We start from the raw sequence: 21,566 nt of genomic DNA on the forward strand, positions 1-21,566 counted from the left end.
GAATTTCAAAGGCCTGCTGCAGTAAGTGGAAGTGCTGATGCTTGTGACTGCAGGAGGCAGTGAGGAGGCTGAGAAGGAGTTGGAAAATGGGGGTCAAGTGCAGTCTGCAGTGGCCCCACAGTCCATGGCCAAACAGCCAAAAACCCCCCCAGCGGCACACTCAGAAGGAAGGGGGAATAAAACTGCAGGAGAATGGAGGGTCATAAAGACAAAAACCAGCAGGAGGAAGCGACTTCCTCCAAGGCCTGAGGCGCCCCTGCAGAACCCCCCAGTGGCACACACAGAAGGAAGGGGGGATATAACTGCAGAGGACTGGAAGGATGCAAAGGCAAGCACTAGCAGGAGGAAGAGACTTCCCCCGAAGCCTGAAGTGCCCTTGCAGAACCGCTTCAGTCCTCTGCAGTCTGAGGAGGAAAGACCCGCTGCATCAGGAGAGATGCTGGAACCCAGCAAGGCAGCCCAGTGTGCCCCCTGTTTAAAGACCAGTCCTACAAAGAAAAAGCGATGGGTGATAGTGGTAGGTGACTCTCTACTGAGGGGCACAGAGGCACCCATCTGCCGACCTGATGCGCTCTCTAGAGAGGTGTGCTGCCTACTGGGGGCTCGCATCAGGGACCGAGCCTGGTACAGCCCTCAGACTATTACCCACTGCTGCTGTTTCACATGGGCACCAGTGATACAGCTAAGAGCAGTCTGAGACGTGTCAAGGAGGACTACAGAGCCCTGGGAGCAGTGGTAAAGGACTCTGGGGCCTAGGTAGTTTTCTCATCGATCCTTCCAGTCAAAGGGAAGGGGACTAAAAGGGACAGTCATATTAGGGAAATCAACACCTGGCTACAGGACTGGTGCCACAGCCAGGGGTTTGGCTACTTAGACCACGGGACTTGCTTTGAGAAACCCGGTCTTCTGGCAGCCGGTGGGGTCCATCTATCAGAGAAGGGGAAGAGCATCTTGGGTCATAGGTTAGCCAAGCTGGTAAAGAGGGCTTTAAACTAGATTTGCCGGGGGAGGGGATCCTCAGTCCATCCCAATTCAGCCAGTCCAATGCCAGGGCCAGCAATAGGTGCCCAGGGACTGGAGGAGGATGGCAGGTCACCAGGAGAGCACCGGAAGAGCCACGGATAGGAATTTCAGGCCACAAGGCAGCTTCGTCCGGGGCCCAACTGAAATGCCTCTATGTAAATGCACGGAACATGGGGAACAAATAAGAGGAACTAGAGACACGCGCATACGTGCAAGGCTATGACCTTATTGGCATCACAGAGACATGGTGGGATGACTCTGACGACTGGAGCGTTGGAATGGAGGGATACAGGCTTTTTAGGAAAGACAGGCAGGGGAGACGAGGAGGGGGTGTTGCCCTCTATGTCAATGACCAGTTTAAGTGCATGGAGCTCTGTCTGGGGATGGAGGAGGAGCTGACGGAGAGCTTATGGGTCAGGATTAAAGGGCGGGCAGGGATAGGAGATGTTATAGTGGGAGTCTGCTACAGGCCACCTGACCAGGATGGCCAAGTGGATGAGGCCCTCCACAGACAGATGTAGCCTCACGTTCACAGGCCCTGGTCCTCATGGGGGACTTCAGCCACCCTGGCATCTGTTGGAAGGACAACACAGCTGGGCACAAGCAATCCAGGAGGTTCCTGGAATGTGTGGATGACAACTTCCTTCTCGAAGTGCTAGAGGAGCCGACGAGCAGAGGTGCCATGCTGGACCTTGTTCTCACCAACAAGGAGGGGCTGGTGGGGGACGTGAAGCTCAAGGGCAGCCTTGGCTGCAGCGACCATGAAGTGGTGGAGTTAAAGATCCATAGGGCAGCAAGGAGGATGCGCAGCCAGCTCACCACCCTGGATTTCAGGAGAGCAGACTTTGGCCTCTTCAGGGACCTGCTTGGGAAAGTCCCTTGGGATGAAGCCCTGGAGGGAAGAGGGGCTCAAGAAAGCTGATTAGTATTCAAGGACCACCTCCTCCAGGCTCAGGAGCGATGCATCCCGACAAAGAGGAAGGCAGGCAAAAACGCCAGGAGGCCCACATGGAGGAACAAGTTGCTTCTGGATAAACTCAGGCACAATAAGGAAGCCTACAGAGGGTGGAAGCAAGGGCAGGTAGCCTGGGAGGAATACAGGGAAATTGTCTGAGCAGCCAGGGACCAGGTTAGGAAAGCTAAAGCCCTGATAGAATTAAATCTGGCCAGGGATGTCAAGGACAACAAGAAATGCTTCTATATGTCATTTGATAAAAGGAAGACTAGGGAAAATGTGGGCCCTCTCTGGAAGGAAACAGGAGACCTGGTTACCCAAGATATGGAGAAAGCTGAGGTACTCAACAACTTTTTTTGCCTCAGTCTTCACCAGCAAGAGCTCTAGCCTCACCACCCAAGTTGCAGAAGGCAGAGGCAGGGACTGGAAGGATGAAGAACCGCCCACTGTAGGAGAAGATCAGGTTTGAGATCATCTAAGGAACCTGATGGTGCACAAGTCCATGGGACCTGATGAGGTGCATCCACGGGTCCTGAGGGAACTGGCAGATGAAGTTGCTAAGCCACTATCCATCATTCTTGAGAAGTCGTGGCAGTCTGGTGAAGTTCCCACTGACTGGAAAAGGGGAAACATAACCCCCATCTTCAAGAAGGGGAAAAAGGAAGACCCGGGGAACTACAGGCCAGTCAGTCTCACCTTTGTGCCTGGCAAGATCATGCAGCTGATCCTCTTGGAAACTATACTGAGGCACACGGAAATCAAGGAGGTGATTGTTGACAGCCAACATGGCTTCACCAAGGGCAAATCATGCCTGATAAATTTGGTGGCCTTCTACGACGGGGTTACAGCACTGGTGGATAGGGGAAGAGCAACTGATGTCATCTACCTGGACTTGTGCAAAGCATTTGACAATGTCCCGCATGACATCCTTGTCTCTAAATTGGAGAGACATGAACTTGACAGATGCACCACGTGGTGGATAAGGAATTGGCTGGATGGTCGCACTCAAAGAGTTACAGTCAACGGCTCAATATCCAAGTGGACACCAGTGACAAGTGGCGTTCCTCAGGAGTTGGTATTGGGACCAGTCCTGTTTAACATCTGTGTCGGCGACATGGACAGTGGGATTGAGTGCGCCCTCAGCCAGTTTGCCGATGACACCAAGCTGTGCGGTGCGGTTGACACGCTGGAGGGAAGGGATGCCATCCAGAGGGACCTGGACAGGCTTGAGAAGTGGGCCTGTGTGAACCGCATGACGTTCAGCAAGGCCAAGTGCAAGGTCCTGCATGTGGGTTGGGGCAATCCCAAGCACAAATACAGGCTGGGCGGAGAATGGATTGAGAGCAGCCCTGAGGAGAAGGACTTGGAGGTGGTGGTTGACAAGAAGCTCAACATGAGCCAGCAGTGCGTGCTTGCAGCCCAGAAGGCCAACCGTATCCTGGGCTGCATCAAAAGCAGCGTGGCCAGCAGGTTGAGGGAGGTGATTCTGCTCCTTTACTCTGCTCTCGTGAGACCCCACCTGGAGTACTGTGTTCAGCTCTGGGGCCCCCAACATAAGAAGGACATGGAACTGTTGGAGCGAGTCCAGAGGAGGGCCATGAAGATGATCAGCGGGCTGGAGCACCTCTCCTATGAAGAGAGGCTGAGAGAGTTGGGGCTGTTCAGCCTGGAGAAGAGAAGGCTCTGGGGAGACCTTCTAGCAGCCTTCCAGTATCTGAAGGGGGCCTACAGGAAAGCTGGAGAGGGGCTTTTTACAAGGGCAAGTAGTGAAAGGACGAGGGGGAATGGTTTTAAACTGAAAGAGGGTAGATTTAGATTAGATCTTAGGAAGAAATTCTTGACTGTGAGGGTAGTGAGACACTGGAACAGGTTGCCCAGAGAAGTTGTGGCTGCCCCCTCCCTGGCAGTGTTTAAGGCCAGGTTGGATGGGGCTTTGAGCAACCTGGTCTAGTAGAAAGGTGTCCCTGCCTGTGGCAGGGCGGTTGGAACTAGATGATCTTTAAGGTCCCTTCCAACCCAAACCACTCTACGATTCTGTGGTTTCTATGATTTTACTAAGGAGCATCTTTCATAACAGGGAGTGATAGGCAGCCTAAAGATAGTGGTTGCTACCAGCTTCTTCCTCTGTAATTCACAACCTTTCTGTTGTTCACTTGTTCTGCTTGCTTTCTTTTTATCTCCCTTATTCATAGGTTTGCTATCCCATCGTTATTTTAGTTTTCTTTCTTTTTCTCTGATGAGATACGTGGTGACTACCTAGATTGCAGCACCAGGAAACTGGATGAGCTTCTAATTCTGACAGAAGTGTTGCATTTCACATGTTGTTTCTAGATGTCTTTGGATTAAAGCATAAGTCAGTTTTTGAACCAAGAACTATGAATAGTTACTCATTTGATAACTTAGCAGTAGTATTGAATGCTGAACTTAAGTGCCCCTCTCATAAATCTAAGACAAGATTTTCGCTTACTGACAAAGACATTTGGGTGACCTCTGAAGTACAATTCAGAAGATTGCATAGCTCGCAAGCTATCACGTTTATTTGTTTACTAAGAATGACATTTTAATCACGAGAAAAATGGGCTGGAAAGACAGTGATATTTTCCAATCTTTAGAAACAAAATTACTCCTACCCTAGTTATAGATCTTTATGTAAAGGCAGACATGTCCTTTCATTATCATTCAGTGACACTGGAAAAAGGCCTTGTCTGAAATCCATAAAATCTTGCTGAAATTTGGCTTCCGATACAGAAAATCAGAGAATGGGATATGTCCCTTTAGAACATAATACATTTATTAACTTTGTGTCTCTGAAGACATTACAGGAAAGCATGAGTCATTTCAGTAATGCAAGAGAAAGTGAATCTGAAGAAATGTTAATGCTTGCAAATAGGAAATGGAACCAGAATTTTGATTCCTCAAAATAAAAGTCATAATATAGAAGAGTTCTATTCCTTAAACAGCATCAGACTCAGTATGAAAATGTATTGCTTTCATTTCTCCAATCTTAAAACTACGTTATTTAAAAATGTAATTTAAAATAAGGCATGATGAATTTAAAGTGATTACTTTGACAAACCTAGAGTATGAAGAAACAATTTCCCAAAGCAGAGTGGAGAAAATACTTTTGCATCAGGGAGTTCTGATTAGCCTTACCACAATGCAGACTGTGAGTAATTGAGAACAGAGTTGTTTACTTTGGTTAAAATAGTATTGGCTTGCTAATTTTGTATAAAATAATTATTTTCACAGAAAGAAATCTTGAAATCGGATCTCATTGTCTGCACAGCGGCTGCTGTTCTGTCATTTGCTGTCAGTGCCAGTACTGTGTTTCTGTCGTTAAGGGTGTGTATCCATCTTTTATTTTACCCCCCCTAAAGTATTCTCTCTTTTATGCAAAACCACAGGGTGCTCTAACTGGAAAGAATAGTGACTGTGGGAAGAGAAGTTACTGAAAATGTATTTACTGGTCATGATAACATTTTTTTTATGTGCAAGGCAGTTAGTTTATGGATATTTGTATTAATCTCAGTGTAACTTATTTGATGTCGCTTTCTTTAAACCTCTGCATATCCACAGCTCTTTATGATATGGAACCTGGGGGACAGAATGAATAAGCCTGATCACTTGCTTTTTTTCCTCCAGTTAGGGAGGAAAAAAATTGGTTAATTGTGTATACAAAAATACACATTTCAAAATCCATACCCACCTGTGGAGTCAGGGAGTTTGAACATAGGAATAAAAATTTATTGTACAAAAATACAATTATAGGAACTGTTAAAAATGTTTAAAAAAAGTTTTATATAAAAATGTTGTTTGCAAATTATAACTATGTTTTGTTTTTTCTCTCTTGGCCCAGCCATTTCTCAGCATTGTCTTGTTTGCTTTAGCATGGACTGTGGGATTTGTAACACATTACGTACTTCCTCAGCTTCGCAAGCATCACCCCTGGCTGTGGATCTCCCACCCCATACTTAAAAGCAAAGAGCACCAGCAACGGGAAGTGAGAGGTTTGTAATAAAATCTTTTCTAAACAATGGATGCAGTGACTTGCAACTTGTCTTCGTTTTTTAAAAAAAAAATATTCAGAAGGAACAGAGCAGGGAAAATAAATTATGCTTTACATTTCCCTCTTTTGAATAGCATGTATAGCCCATCTTTTCCATTCCCCACCCCCACCCCCCAATCACCAGCAAATCTGTGAACCTGTAAAAGTTGTCTCCTGAGACCGCTGCACAGAAGGGCTGAGGCTGGGCAGGCACCTCTGGAGATTGTCTAGATGAACACCTCTTGCTCAGCAGAGTCAGCTAGACCATGTTGCTCAGGCCTCTGTCTAGTTTTAAATATCTTCAAGCATGGAGACTCCACAACTTTTATGGACAACCTGTTCTAGCATTCAATCATCCTTACAGTAAGAAAGGTTGTTTTGTTTTTTTTGTTGGTTTTTTTTTTTTTCTTTATGTTGAAATGGAATTTCAGTTTGTGCCCTTTTCCTTTTGTCCTGTCACTGGGCACTACTGAGAACAGTCTGGCTCCATCAACTTTTCCCTCCCCGTCAGGTATTTATACCCCAAAAATTCCCCCAATCAGGCATTAATAAGATGCCGCCTGAGCCTTTTCTTCTCAAGGCTAAGCAGTCCCAGCTCTCTCAGCCTCTTTTCCTATATCAAATGCTCCTGTCCCTTAATCATCTTACTGAGCCGTCCTCTGATCTGCCTTTTGCTTTTACATTACAGTACTGTTACTTGCTGTGTTGCTTAATATGTTATAGTTCACGCTTAATACCTTGGCATTTTATATAATTTAAAAACTTAAATGATTGATGAAATCAAGGCAGAATTTTTTCTACTTTCTGACGTATAACTATATATCATTTGAACAGCATGGGTAGTTCAACTTAGAGTTCTAATTTCCATCATAACACTTTTAGAGAAACATGAAGATTAAAAGGAACTGTGAAATTTTCTTGAAGATTTGTTCTTGCTAATGTCTGCTGGCTTCAGCAGGGAGTGCCCTGATACATGCGAGTATTGGTAAATATTTTAGTATGTCGAGGTCTGGTTTCCTGTTCTGATACAGTTATTTCTGCAAGCAGCCAGTGTACTTTGAAAAGCGTAGCTTTTTTTTTTTTCCCCCTGCAGCTCTCATCTTGCCTTTGCTACCAGCCAAAAGTTTGCTTGTCATTTCTTGATGGATCCTGTGCCTTAATCATTCTCAATATATGTTCCTGAGGTGTTTGAAGACAGCATTGTCAGAACACAGTCTGCTGAGGGACTTCAGTCTGTTCTTCAACTAGACAACAAAAGAGTTCAGTTCACTCTTTGTAAAACCATGCATTAAGGATTTAATTTTTTTTTTTTTTTTTTAAAATCATGTCTTTCACAACGATTACTTTCCAGACAAGGCTTGGCTATGAAAAAAGTACCCAAGAGACTTGCTTGAAGGTTGCCTTTTAACTTTTACTGAAATACGCCAAGGAAAATGTAGTAGAAATATAAGTCTTATTAAGGATCACGCCCAACTGAAAACATTGTTCAGAGCTTCCTCTCCCTGCTAATCAGTAATTCTGGTGACTAGCCAAGTTTTATTGTTTGTTACATCACTTAATCATAAAAGACTACTGTAGTATTTCTTTCCCTTGTCCTGATTAAGTCTGTCTTCATTTGTCAGAAAACATTGTTTTCCTAAATGCAATGACTCAGCTTTTGAAAAGGTTGAGGGTAGAGATCTGCCAGACTGATCTCCACAGATGGGTTTCCTTCAGCTTTGAGATCCAGCAGCATTTCCCATGCTGCCTGCTGCAGGCAACAGGCTTTTTTCCTTCTTCTGTAGTCCTCATTATATATGCAGTCCATTTACGCACTTTGGGGCCTAAGTATTATTGCAATGTATCTGGTGTTGGGTGTTAGAAAACAAGAGTAAAAAAAATATATATATATTTCAGTCCCTTATGCTGCTGCAGAGGCTTTTTATCATGTTCTGAGATGAGAAAGGCTGAGGAAAAGGTTGTGTAATCCCTTTGATAGATATGTCTGACAGGCTGTCTTCTTTCTTGTACCCTGCAAAAAAAATGTAGGGGATGAACTTAAAGGTTCCCTGTTTGTATAGAAAGAGAAGCTTGGAAAAGGACAGTATCCTGTAGCTGTCAGGTGTGGACAATGAAAGGACAAGTACACAAAACAAGATGTCTGTGAGGAACTTTTACTGCATAGAATTTCATTTTCAGCTTCCTAATTTTTGACAAGTGTAGTGCTATGGGGAGACAAATGATTGCTTGCAATTAAACAAGAAGCTGGTAATGACAATTCCACAAGTTTATTCCTGGCTTGGTTTCATAGACTCTGGATGAGCTGTTCAAACTTTCAGGCCTTCCACAGAATAGCAATTATCAGACCAATTCTCCTGATGCCCCTATGAGATAACTCATTTATTACTTGTCATTGTTTTGCCTGACTGCAGGAAGAAAGGCTGAGGTCAACACGTGTGAGCTTATGGTATACTAGATGTGTAGAAAGTAGTGTAGGACTGAGTGAGAAAGAAACCTTGAAACACTAGAGACTATTTTTTCTTCTCCTTCCTCCCCACCAGTGCTTTTATACCCCACAGATTCATGTAAGCCATTTTCAAATCATTCACATCTTTCCCTGGGCCCCCCTCTGAATGTGAGCTCTTATTTTCTGTCTGTGCACATATCTCTCTGCTCCTGCAACTACCTCCTTTTTGGTCTACTTAATGTGCACATCTCTTTATTCAAGCTTGAGTTCTTACACAGAGATCAGCTTTGGGCAGCTGAGTGAAGTTCTTGAGTGGAGCTCTGAGAGCAATTTGTAGTTCAGGAGGAGGAGAGAAGAACAGAGAATAACAGCTGGGTTCCAAAATGGACATTTTGCTGCATGTATGAACTTCTAGGAAGTGGCCTTTAGGTAATAAGAGAAGGAAATATTTTCATGTTATAACAAGAAACAGAAGTTGATCATGTTTTCTGAAGGCAGATTTTTGCAAGAGCATTGCCTTAGCTTAAGATACTAGTAAAGCATGACTTAAAGCTAATTTGGAAGGATTGCTTTCAGGTCTTTCTCTTTGAGCCTATACAATACACAGCTGTGCCTGTAGAACATACAAATCTGTTGATTCAGCATGTCTTCTTTGCCTGTCATTGAGAACATGTGTCTGAGAGGGTGGGATGTGTATATGTAATTATTTTCATTTCTGCAGGGAAGAGTATTGGAGATTCAGTAGCTGGCATTGTTGTTTGTGAGTCAATACCAAGTTCTGCCTTTTTGTGTTCACTGTTTTTCCAATGACCTTGCCTAGCTGAGCTCAGTTGATAATAAAGACATTATTTTTGTCTGTACACAAGTGCTTCTGCACTCAGTTCACCTAAGTTCCCATAGCAGTCAAATTGCACAGAGCATTCAGTTCTTGTTTAATACTCATATTAAGCACTGAATGATGTGATCCTGGCAGATACTTTTTACAATAGCTGTTTTAAGTGTTTTGAGAAACCTCTATGACAGTTTCTAGCTCCTGTTAATTCTTCAGTCTTTAGGTCTTAACGGATATTTCATTTATCAACGAGGTCAGTGATACTTTGCAGTCTAATGAACAGTGTTTTGCCACTATAAGATGGGGAAGGAGAGGCACAGAGTTCAAATGAGGTTCCCTAGGTCATCCACCACGTCAGTGCCAGAGCTGGAGAGGGCCTCTCTGGAGACATAACATCACTAAAAGTGCCATTTAATACAGTGATTAGTAATTGGATTATGTGGAAACTACCATCTAGCATGTACCATTTCTTATCATTTCTGTGTGTTTCTTGTGAGTGCAGTTACAAGCAGCAAAACAGATACTCTCTAAATTCACAGACTCACAGAATGGCTGGGGTTGGAAGGGACCTCTGGAGATCATCTAGTCCAACCCCCTGCCAAAGCAGGTTCTCCTAGAACACGTTGCACAGGGTTTTATCCAGGCGGGTTTTGAATATCTCCAGAGAAGGAGACTCCACAACCTCCCTGGGCAGCCTGTTCCAGTGCTCTGTCACCCTCAAAGTAAAGAAGTTTTTCCTCATATTCAGATAGAACTTCCCGTGTTTCACTTTGTGCCCGTTGCCCCTTGTCCTGTCACTGGGCACCACTGAGAAGAGTCTGTCCCCATACTCTTGACACCCGCCCCTAAGGTATCTGTAAGTATTGATAAGATCCCCTCTCAGTCTTCTCTTCTCCAGGTTAAACAGACCCAGCTCCCTCAGCCTGTCCTCATAAGAGAGATGCTCCAGTCCTCTGATCATCTTTGTAAATTCAGAGAACAAAATGATTTCTCTGTTGCAAAAGAATTATGAATTCCGTTGTTTCATAAATTGGTTGATTATATTTATTAATGTCAGCTAACTCATTTCTTCTACAGTATTGCAGTGCAAAAAATGCTGATAATTTGATGAAATGATCTATTATCTGAATTTCCATTTCAGATGCTGCTCATTTGATGTGGTTTGAAAGGCTCTATGTGTGGCTTCAGTGCTTTGAGAAATACATTTTGTATCCAGCTATAATACTGAATGCCCTCACCATTGATGCTTTCTCAATTAGCAAATACAAGAAGCTTGGTACACAGTAAGTAGATTATAACTCAAAGCATGTGATTAGTAGAATATTTGGTTTTAGACTGAAGATTGAGAAATGAAATTTGTTTCTTAAATAAGTCTGCTTGTCACAGTTTGCTTTTGTGCATTATTAGTTCAGTATACAATAATCATTGGCTTTGCTGAAAGAAAAAAGCAAAATTACCTTAGCACGTGCTAAGACATGACTCCAGTGAGAGAGAGAGAAATTAAAATATTAAAGAGCTATATATAGATATATGTGGAATGTCTAAATGTCAATTAAAAGCAAGACACAGTATACCAGGCTGCAGGTGTTTGATGGGCATAAACACAGTGGGGTAACAAGAATTAATCAGTTGAAAATTAGAAATCTAGGCTGGATATCATGAAACACTTCCTAACTGAGGATTTTTAAGACTATGGCGTAGTCTCCCAAAGGAGTTATCAGAAGCTTCAGCACACAAGTCTTTTAAGGCAAGACTGAATAAAATATTCAACAGTGTAGAATGGTGGGTAGTCCTGCATTAAGAGCGGTTTGAGAATCACAGAATCACAGAATGTTAGGGATTGGAAGGGACCTCGAAAGATCATCTAGTCCAATCCCCCTGCCGGAGCAGGGTTGCCTAGACCATATCACACAGGAACGCGTCCAGGCGTGTTTTGAATGTCTCCAGAGAAGGAGGCTCCACAACCTCTCTGGGCAGCCTGTTCCAGTGTTCAGTCACCCTCACCGTAAAGAAGTTTTTCCTCATATTTATGTGGAACCTCCTGTGTTCCAGCTTGCACCCATTGCCCCTTGTCCTGTCAAGGGATGTCACTGAGAAGAGCCTGGCTCCATCCTCATGACACTTGCCCTTTACATATTTATATAAACATTAATGAGGTCACCCCTCAGTCTCCTCCAAGCTAAAGAGACCCAGCTCCCTCAGCCTCTCCTCATAAGGGAGATGTTCCACTCCCTTAATCACCTTCGTGGCTCTGCGCTGGACTCTCTCTAGCAGTTCCCTGTCCTTCTTGAACTGAGGGGCCCAGAACTGGACACAATATTCCAGATGCGGCCTCACCAGGGCAGAGTAGAGGGGGAGGAGAACCTCTCTTGACCTACTAACCACACCCCTTCTAATACACCCCAGGATGCCATTGGCCTTCTTGGCCACAAGGGCACACTGCTGGCTCATGGTCATCCTGTTGTCCACTAGGACCCCCAGGTCCCTTTCCCCTATGCTGGTCTCCAACAGGTCTGCCCCCAACTTGTACTGGCACATGGGGTTGTTCTTGCCCAGATGCAGGACTCTACACTTGCCCTAGAAAGGTAGGAATACAAGTTTTTCCAAAGTCTGGTGTCTCTGATATTACGCAGAACTGGTGATGCTGATCCATGGTCTCACAGTATGATCCTTGCAGACAGCGTTTTATGGTAAATATTTTGGTCAGTGACTTGCCTACTGCAGATATCCAGCAGGCTTAGTGACTGCAGTATCCTCAGTGAGCAGAATTTCTGCAGTCTCTTTATCAGAATGACAGTGGTGCAGATGATAAAAACAAAGAAAACAGCCTGTGTTCAGGAAGGAAGGTTCTAATAGCAGGCAAAACTGCTGCGGGGGGAGTTCCTCAGTATTAATAATAGTTTTGATTCTTAACTTCAAATATTAGATAAAAGAACTTTGATGTAAAAATTGCATGTTGTTTTAATTATTCTTCTCTCTTGAAGAGCAACACAGCTTTAGGGACTACACAACTATAAGGAAAAGGTGGTCCCTGCTATTGGGGGTTGAAACTAGGACTAGGGCATTAGTCAAGTTTTCTGCCTATTCCTCCCAGACAACTACTTTTTCAGAGAGACTCTCACCAGTCACTCAGAGATAGCCTGTGTAATTCCCCATTGACCTTTTTCCCCCAGGCGCTTGGGTGATGCTAAGGCCGAGGTGCTTCAGGAGTTTAGGTGAAACTGAGTTCACACTCATCGCTCTATTTGGTTCTGCAAGGCTGAGAGAACTAAAAAGTAATCAAAATGACATTTGTCACTAGTTAGCAGACGTGACTGAATACATGCACGGAGCAAATGTGTAGGGTTAGGAAGGTGCTATTTTTACACAGTCATTCCTCCAAGCTAGATTGCACTTTAAAGTATCACCTCCCTCCAGTGTTCAGCAGTAGTGAGTCAGTCCCCCAGAAATCTTGAGATTAAAGAAAGTAATTGCATTTGTCTGCTGCCAATTGTTTGGCCTGTGGGGGAATACTGTGACAGTCCTTTCCTTCTCCATCCCCTTTGTGTCTGTGTGATCACCTTGGATTTAAAACCTGTGTTTTCTCCTTTTTCTTGTGAATGAGGTCTATCCACAACACTGAGTATCCCTGCTTCTCTGGCACTCCTCTTTAATATGCTTCCCCTACAGCTACCATGGAAGTGCCACAACTCTGTAAGCCCATGAGGGATCCTGGAATCTCCTTGCTCCTTCCATGTACAGTGTTACTGAGGGTTGTACTTTCTCTGCTTTAATACATAAATACTCATTTTCTGTTGTTGGAACATTCCTTATTTACCGCCCAAGGATCAGACCGCATTGTACCTTAGAGAAGGGAAGGTGGCACTCTCCCACTCTGTGTCTGAAAATATCTGAGGTGGTACGTTTTGCATGATTTGATTTTGGAGTTTTTCTCAATTGGAATTTATTTTTTAAAGCTTCATTTTGCTTTGTAATTTAAAGGACTGAAGTGGTTTGCTTCTTGGGGAGGCAGAACAGCTCCTTCACAGTCAGGAGTTTGCTTGAGCTTTCCAGACCCTGATGTGCTGGTTATTAATGGGACCCATGCTGACAAGCTGAAAAGCCTGCCTGCGTTGCCTGCCACAGAGGCTTCAGAAATAAGCCCCCCTTCTCTCTCTCTCTCTCTCTCTCTCTCTCTGCTAGGAGTTAAGGCCCAGCATCTTATGTGGCAATATCTTTAAAGAAGAGGGATAATGAGCAAATTATTTTCTGTTACCCCTGAGAGCATTATTTTATAAAATGTCAATTTTTGTGACATTTTCTGCATGTTAACAGATCCAGTGAGGTAAAAGTCTTCCTTTTGCTCTATGATCTGTAAGTTTTCCATGTGAAAATTCCTCCACGTTGCCAGAATTTTCTTCTTTCTGAAGAATGCAAGATCCAACCGGTTCATACAGGACGCACTGGGATGACTTCTAGTGCCTTCAGAATCTTTTTAGCCTGGTTGCTAGGTTTTCCATTCAGAAATCTGGGGCAAATTGAAAAGAACAGCTTTGACAAGGTGAGAAATAAGGTCACCTTGGCATTTCATTCCAACAGTGATGTCCTGATGTTCCCTTTAGAATGACCTGCACTCAAATAAAGTTGCATGTGCATTACAGAAGATACACAATAACGAATAAATACCACATAAAATAAAATCAGCCTGGAAATGTACAGACTTATGAGCCTTGCTAGAATGATGAAAACCTGTTTAAAACTTTCTGGCCTGTCAGTTGCGGCGGCAGGGTATTCTCCTTGTTCACAGCAGGATGGAGGAGAACCTGCCATGCCAGGTTGACTTGATTGTTCGTTAGGAGGATTGAGATATACTTCTGAACATGCCCAGAACTTTCTGAATAATATAATTTGAGCTGAGAGTTGTTTTTGCAGCACCCCCAGTATGTGATCAGGATTGAATTCACAAAATACTGCTTTGATTCTCTTCCTTTTAAAAACTTTGATGGAGAAGGTGGTGTTGCCCATTTCATTTAACAAGAGTTCAACTGTTAAGCACTTAACCAGGCAAGGAGAGGCTATGGGAGGTTTGCTCTTGATTCCTCTTGCTTTAGTGGTAAGGAAATTCTTATAGGAGTGGGGAATCATGTGTTTCCAGTCCTGCTCCTGACCCTGTGTTACGGTGTTTTTTAGTGGTTGTGGGATAAAATACAGAACCATGCAAGTGTTCATGGTCTGGAGCCCAGTTTTTTGTCGCATCTCAGGGAGTGCCCGTCTACCTAGGTGATCTAAAACTTAATGTGTCTTAATGTTAGATCTGGGAGGATCTAACTCCCACAATAGGCTGTATTATCAGGAGATCAAAATTACTGTCCAAGCAAGACCATCTTTCTAATTCTGTAAAATATCTTAAAAACAAAACTTAAAAATGCGAACAACCTCAAGTCTCTAAGTTCAGATATATATCCAGAGACTGGAGTGTTGTTTTAAATTCAAGGGGTGCCAACACATTACCTCCATCTTTCCTTCTCCTACAATTGTATTTTCTTTCCTTACACAGAAAACTGTGTAGTTTTCTGGAGAGTTAAAAAAGGAATGTTATCTTCTTGGAGATATAGCAGCGAGCACTTTAATTTTTAAAGATTGGACTTCTTGATTTTCTGTGTAGTCATTTACTATTTAGAGTTCTCAGCTTTATTTCACTCTCTGGAATGTAATAAGGAGACTAAAATGCAGACTGCATGCATTTTACAACACATAGATGCAACACACAGTTTCTTTTCATCTGATGAAGTAATTGCTATATAGAATAGATGACCTTCCAATCAACAACAATGCAAGAATTTCAAGCACTTGACGTCTGTGGGTGTTTTATCCAGGATTTTGGCATTGTGTGTAATGAAATTAGGAGAATAATCATAAACTCTGTCATCAAGTGAAATTTCTAGTAATAAAAAAGTTGGAGTGGGTTCAAGACCTTTTTTTGAAATTACAGTGATGTATTAATGGGAGTGCCAAGATGTTTCCGAAACAGAAATTTTATTTTAAGGGCTATACGAAAATATCCTTTCTGTATTCTTGGTTTTTAATAGTAAGTACTGCTGGTTTTAGTACAGAGTTCGTTCTTTATTACAGATTAGAAGTGTGTGATAATGATAAGGGAAAATATGAAGTTGCACATGGGTAAAATAAATGTGATTATTAAAAGAACATAGGATTAATATCAGAAATCAATAAGGTGTGTACATTTAGATGTACATAGCAATCTAAAATACATCTGGTAGAGTTATTTATATTTAAGAGCTTCATAATTTAATGCTTTATGACTTTGACTTGATTAGGTTTTTCTTTCTGCCCTTCTTACAGCTGTGATATTATCCTGATAACAGTTGCTGGGATGAAACTCCTCCGCTCCTCATTCTGTAATCCTATTAATCAATTTGTTACTTTGAGCTTTACTGTAATCTTCTTCCGATTTGACTATAGAGACATTTCAGAAAATTTCTTGCTGGATTTCTTCATGATGTCCATCGTGTTTCATAAGGCAAGTTTTATAGCTCCTGTCATTTCTTTGGAAAATATATTTCATAGCTCTGTTTAGCTTCTCAGTGTCACTGTGCTGATCAATATGTGGTAGGATTTTTTAGAAGTAATAAATGCATATATAGACACAGGTTATTGGTACTATAGGGGAAAAAATCTGTAAGCTGAAAACAAGGTTCCAGTTAAGTGTCTTCTCTGGTTTTGTGCAATGTTTTGCATTTACTTTTTCTTCAAATGTTGCTATAGAAAGTTCAGAATTGTTGTTTTCAAAAGGAGAATCCTCAGTGAGTTGGAAAGAGCCTCTTGGGTCATTAGTGCAGGGCTGCCCTCCAGATCAATCACCTAGTGTTTTTATCTAGGTTTCCTTTGAATGTCTCTAGTGTTTGACTCAACAACTTCCTTTGGGAAATTATTCCATTATCTAATCATCCTCATGATAATAAGTGTTTTCCTAATGTCACCCTTAACATTTTTCTTTTCCTATTTTCAGTCTGTTGTCCTTGTGATGCTGCCCTTAACCTTAAACTCAGAGCTCCTTCCTCTCTTACATTGTTAACTCTTGGAGTGTGCTCTAGCTGAATTTACTTTAAAAAAACCTTTCTGCACCAGTCAGATCCTGTCTTGATTTTCTATCTGTGCCGTTTCACTGAAAGAAGCAGGTTTAACTGATACCTTGATAAAACATGAAAGTATTGAAGACTTGCCTAAAGCTTTTACCAATTCTTTTGTATTTTGTTTTATTTTTAAACTTGTTGGTCCCTGATTGCCATAACATGATACAGTTTGTCCAGGGGTAACTCTGGTGAGTTGTTGGTTTTTGGTTTTGGTTTTGGTGGTTTGTTTTTTTTTTTTGGTCAGGCTTGTTTGCTTGGTTTCTTCTTCTAAAATATTCCTACTATATGTGTGAGTATGACCCAGCTAGCACCACTTAATTTCTGAGAGGAAACAGACGGGGAAGTTTCAGTCTTCCTAAGGAGAGGCCCAGTTCACTGGTGTTGTGTTGGGAGTTTGCAGTCATTCAGGCAAAGAGCGAAGCAGAAGTTAAATGCTGTTTCTGGTTTATTTCTGTGCTGCTGTAAGGGAGGAGGGGAAGGGGGGAATAACAACAACTCAGTGAGGGACCTTGGGCTCTTTCTTTTCTCTGAACTCTTGGACCACACTCCAGCAATGGCTTCACCTGCTTCAAGCCTCCAACCATCAGACCTGTTCTGCTTTCCCTCTGCTGGGGTGAGGAGGCAAGGGTTGGGGAGAGAGGGCTGAAGAAAAGGAGCAGAAGAGATACAAAGCCCTCCTTTAAAAAGACCCCCTGCCCCATGCTCTGTGATCCTAAAATAGTGTTAGAGTAATTTTTTAAGGTTCTTACCTTGAAGTGAAAGATGAGCAGTGAAAGTGATGCGGAGGTTGGTAGCATTGTGGCAGTTTTCAGTATTTGTTGCGTGACTGTGTTCCCTGCAGTAAGGGGTGCATTTCTGTCTCCAGAGAAGATTGTCAGTGATGTGCATCAGAGGACATCCCCTGTCTGAATAATGCTTGTTTAGTCCTAAAACTCATTCTCCAAAAACCTCTTTACAGGATCAAAAAATTAGCACCCCAGAATTGAAAGTCTCACTATTAATTAATTCTTTTGAAAATGTTGACCTTGTGAGCATATCGCAAAATACTGTGTGGATTATTGCATGTGTTTGGAAGAGAGAGATGTAAAGGCTTTTCAGTGTTGTTTTTTGGGGAGTTACTTGGGTAGCTTGAAGCTACTGTTTATAGTAGAAAGTGCTAGCAATATGAATGAGATAATGAAGGTTGCATGCCAAATTAAGCAGAGATATTTGCTAGAATAACTACTACTCTACTTGGCTGAAAGCGTGTACTACAGGCATGTTTTGAAAATGTAGGTTTTTTATTGATCTGTCATCTTCTTCATATCTGATAATATCTGAAATTTTGCAGGTCATTAGTTCAAGTGGACTTGTCCTTTTTCCATTTTAAAAAATTGAAATTATGTGGTTGAATTATTTATATTACAAAAGCATATGCACCATTACACAATGATCATTAAAGCCAATCTGAAAAATAGCATTGCAGATGACAGCAATTAAAGTCCTATTAATTTCAAATCATAAAGGGCATAAGTTTTCTTTACTGTACGTAAGGTCTGAGCTTTTATTAGCTCAGTATTGTAGAATTTTAGTAAAGGCTATGGTCACCTGAGGATGAAGATAATGTGTGTTTATTCCATACTATATGCCCTACGCAAGGTGCATCCACCTCTGTTCCTAAAACCATTATGGGTCTTCACAGATTCTGTCCGTCTGTAGCTTGATCATTTTTATGTTTGCAACTATTTTTAAAAAGAAAAAAAAATTAAATAGTTTCTGTTACCATCACCTTTGGCTATGCAGAACTTATTACACAGTCATGGCTGATTTCTGCTTGCTCATAGAAAGTGTCAACTCACCACCATCTGAATTAGGGAACACTAGAAGTGCTGTGCCTTAGTCATAGTGATGGTAATTTTTAAGCATGGTTACCTCACAAAAAAAATGTGCATGCTTTCAAAGCACTTTGGTAGTAAGCATTTATTTTCTTCTGCCAGGCATTGGGAAAGAAGGCATCTAAATTCAACAGACACTCACAACTGCACTTAGTGATTCTTGAAGCTGATTATGTTGAATAAAACTTTGCTAATGTTGGTTAGAATATTTCTGAATATCTCACTGATTGTGCTTCCTTCATTTTCTCCATTGTGCTGTGAATTTAATGTAATTTAGTCAAATGAGGAGCTCCAAATGAGCATACTGCTCCCTGAACAAGTTGAGGCATGGAAGTCCAAATTGCTGCTCACAGATTTTTATCTCTGTTTGCAAATAGCCAAGCCACCCACACTGGGGTAACACAGAGAACAAGAGAGTCTATTCGGTTCTATTCCCAAAGATTTTTGTAATCAACCTGGATTTTTTGGTCTTTTTAACATCATAGGACTTATTAATGCAACATGTTTAATTCACTTATTTTTTTTAAATCATTAGCTGTTCACAGTTTGACAAGTCGTGGAATGTGAAAATTTAATGCTAAAGGTTTTTTAGGCATATGCAGTGTGCTGTTTTGTCTTTGAGATTGCCTTGGGAAGGGAGCAAGATAAACATTTAGGAAAGACTTTCTTATTTAAATTTAAGAATAATTGCAGCTTTCAATTCAAGCGGAACAGGATTTGTCCATCTTTCTTATGCTGAGACTTTCCATGTAGCCAGCCCAGTTTGTCTTCTTGGCTACAGCCTGGAATTCTTCTGTCCAAACCTCCTGTTGTCTATATTCTTTAAATCAGAACTGAATGGCCTTTTAAAATTATATGATTGCTCATTCAGAAATTGTGGATGTAGTGCTTTGCAGGAAGTCAAACCAGAAAATCAAGACACTTGTCTTGGTCTACATGACTCCCTGTAAACTTTTCAAATGAGCCAGTTGTTCTCCCTGGACTTTTTAGGAGATGATGTCAGTGCAAAGGTTAATAAGAATGTTCACATTTGTTGAAAATGGAAACCCACAAATAATTGAGAATGTATTGTTCGTAGGCACAGCAAAGATGGAATATATAACAGGATTTAGGAGATTTCTTCCTAGACTTCTAACAGTAGGAAAAACTCTAAAACTTTTCTGTAATGGGATAAAAAATGTGGGAATATTACTGTTTGGGGGGCATGGAAAGAGTAAACTATTTGGGAATGATGAAAAGATGGACCTTTCTTCCACCCGTCTGATGTCTACTGACATAATACTTAACTGAGGAAAAACTAACGTATGCAACACATACATGAGAGGGAGAGCATATGGATGGTTAAGTGCATGTCAGAGCTCATCTAGTCCATCTTTCTTCAGTGCGACTGAGGAAAAAAAAAAAAAAGAATGCACTGCCCATCTTGGCAGATGTGTGAGTTGATTTTAAAGGATGTCTGGAATAACAACTGTTCAAGTCAGGAATGAACAGGAATTATTAAGTGTGAAATAGAAACTAATGCAAATCATTCAAACAGTGAGGATATTGGTTTGGAACTGTCTGGGTGTGAAAAAAGGTGCTCAGGGGAAGGCTTGTCCCCAGCTCTTTTTCTGCGTTCTCTTAAAGATGTGGCTTTGCATTTCATCCAGTGCCATGGACATGTTCTAAATCTTGCTGGTGGAGAGGGGTCATAGTGTCTCCCTGAACTGCTCTTGCAACCTCAAGTGGTGCTGATGTTGAGCTGAAAGAGCAAAGGCAGCAAAAAAACTTGGTAGTGTGAGTGAATGTGGGTGCTTCTGGCTGTAGTATGCTCTTGGCTACTACAAAAAAAATGGTGTTTGTTTTTTTTTTTTTTTGTCAGTTTGTTCACTACTGGGAGCAACCAGCAGCATGTTGGAGATTCCTGTATGCCAAACTGTGGTAAACCGGTTCTTTTACCAGCAACTCTTTCAACTGAGAAGTGATACCTGGCTTTGGAATATGCATTTTTGCCAAATCTGTGTAGGTTCCTTTAAGCCCGAGAGAAAAAGCCAGGACTAGTTTACACACTCATCTGCTATGTAGATCCTGATGGGAATGATAAGACCCAGTGTCATTAACCCTCTGATGCATAGGACTACAACTTCTTATCTCTTTCAATGTCTTGTATGTTACTGGCAGGCAGTTTAATGGCCTCTTAATTTGTGTGTGTGGATGAACTAATTAGCAATACTAAAATATGAAATCACCTTATATTTTCTTACAGTCAAGTCCTCTGAGGGTTCTGAATTTGTCTTCATGCATAAGGCAAAATAATCAAAGAACCAGAGCTTGTTAAATTTGCCTTCATTAACACTGAATTCATTTGCCTAAGTACTCTTACCCCTGCTGAGCTCACTTAAGAATACAATTTCCCTGTCTGATATTTTTTCTTCTTTCCCAGAATACCTTTTCTAGCTAATAAGGAATCTGCATTTTTCATTTTTTATAAGAATTTTTCTTTCTGTATATTTCTTTCTGCCATAGTATCCAATGTCACACATTTATGAAAGATGATCTTTATGTCAAAGTAACTCCAGCTAAGACAGCCAGTTTGTAACAACGTGCCAAACCTGTGCTGATCAGGCTTAACTTTCAACATTCACAACACAATCCCTTGGACAGGAAAGAAATCCATATCAACTCATGTTCCTTTATTTTATGAGGAAGTGCTACCAAGTGCATTGACCTTCTTGGTGCTTTGTTGAAATCAAGTAATTAACCTATTGGATCTTTTTATTGCCTTTGTGGCAATAAAACTCTTGGTTAGTTGGCATGTTCCATTGATTGATTTAGGTGCTACTTATAAGTCAAAAGCCTTGCTTTCTTTTCTTTCCCCTTCTGATTTTTCATCCTTCTCTAAATCTGATGTTTCACTTCAAAGCTTCTGGCACTAAGTTGTTAATTCATATTTTAATCCATTTCTTGCCATTCGTGCATACTGAAATCCAATGTCTTAATCAACTGCACCCTCTTGGCTCACAGCTGTTTCCTTGATGTTTGATATCTGGTATATAAACCCTCTTAAGACACTTTCTGCTGAGTAAAATACCCAAGGCTACATCTGATATTTGACAGGATAATCCCAGTGGTATTTTGCATAGACTCCTTAACTCTCTTGAGCACTGTACAGTTCATGTTTCCTTTTAATATCTGAGAAATTGTTTAATTGATTTTTTCATTCAGCTTTCTGTCACTGACCTCTTTGTCAGACTTCATTCCTGACACTATTCCCAAATT

The 21,566-nt window shown here is 41.7% G+C and overlaps 1 protein-coding gene across 1 annotated transcript in view; it reads left to right on the forward strand.

The window, feature by feature from the left end:
* PCNX2 (pecanex 2) overlaps positions 1 to 21,566 on the forward strand; it is a 175,552-nt gene that overhangs the window by 87,256 nt on the left and 66,730 nt on the right. Inside the window, exons 18-21 of the mRNA XM_068424968.1 lie at positions 5,228 to 5,320; positions 5,835 to 5,985; positions 10,443 to 10,584; positions 15,644 to 15,821. Coding sequence (XP_068281069.1) covers positions 5,228 to 5,320; positions 5,835 to 5,985; positions 10,443 to 10,584; positions 15,644 to 15,821 — 564 coding nt within the window. The remainder of the gene's footprint in view (positions 1 to 5,227; positions 5,321 to 5,834; positions 5,986 to 10,442; positions 10,585 to 15,643; positions 15,822 to 21,566) is intronic.

The sequence above is a fragment of the Nyctibius grandis genome, chromosome 1 (genome assembly GCF_013368605.1).
Source record: "Nyctibius grandis isolate bNycGra1 chromosome 1, bNycGra1.pri, whole genome shotgun sequence".
Classification (NCBI taxonomy): Eukaryota; Metazoa; Chordata; class Aves; order Nyctibiiformes; family Nyctibiidae; genus Nyctibius; species Nyctibius grandis.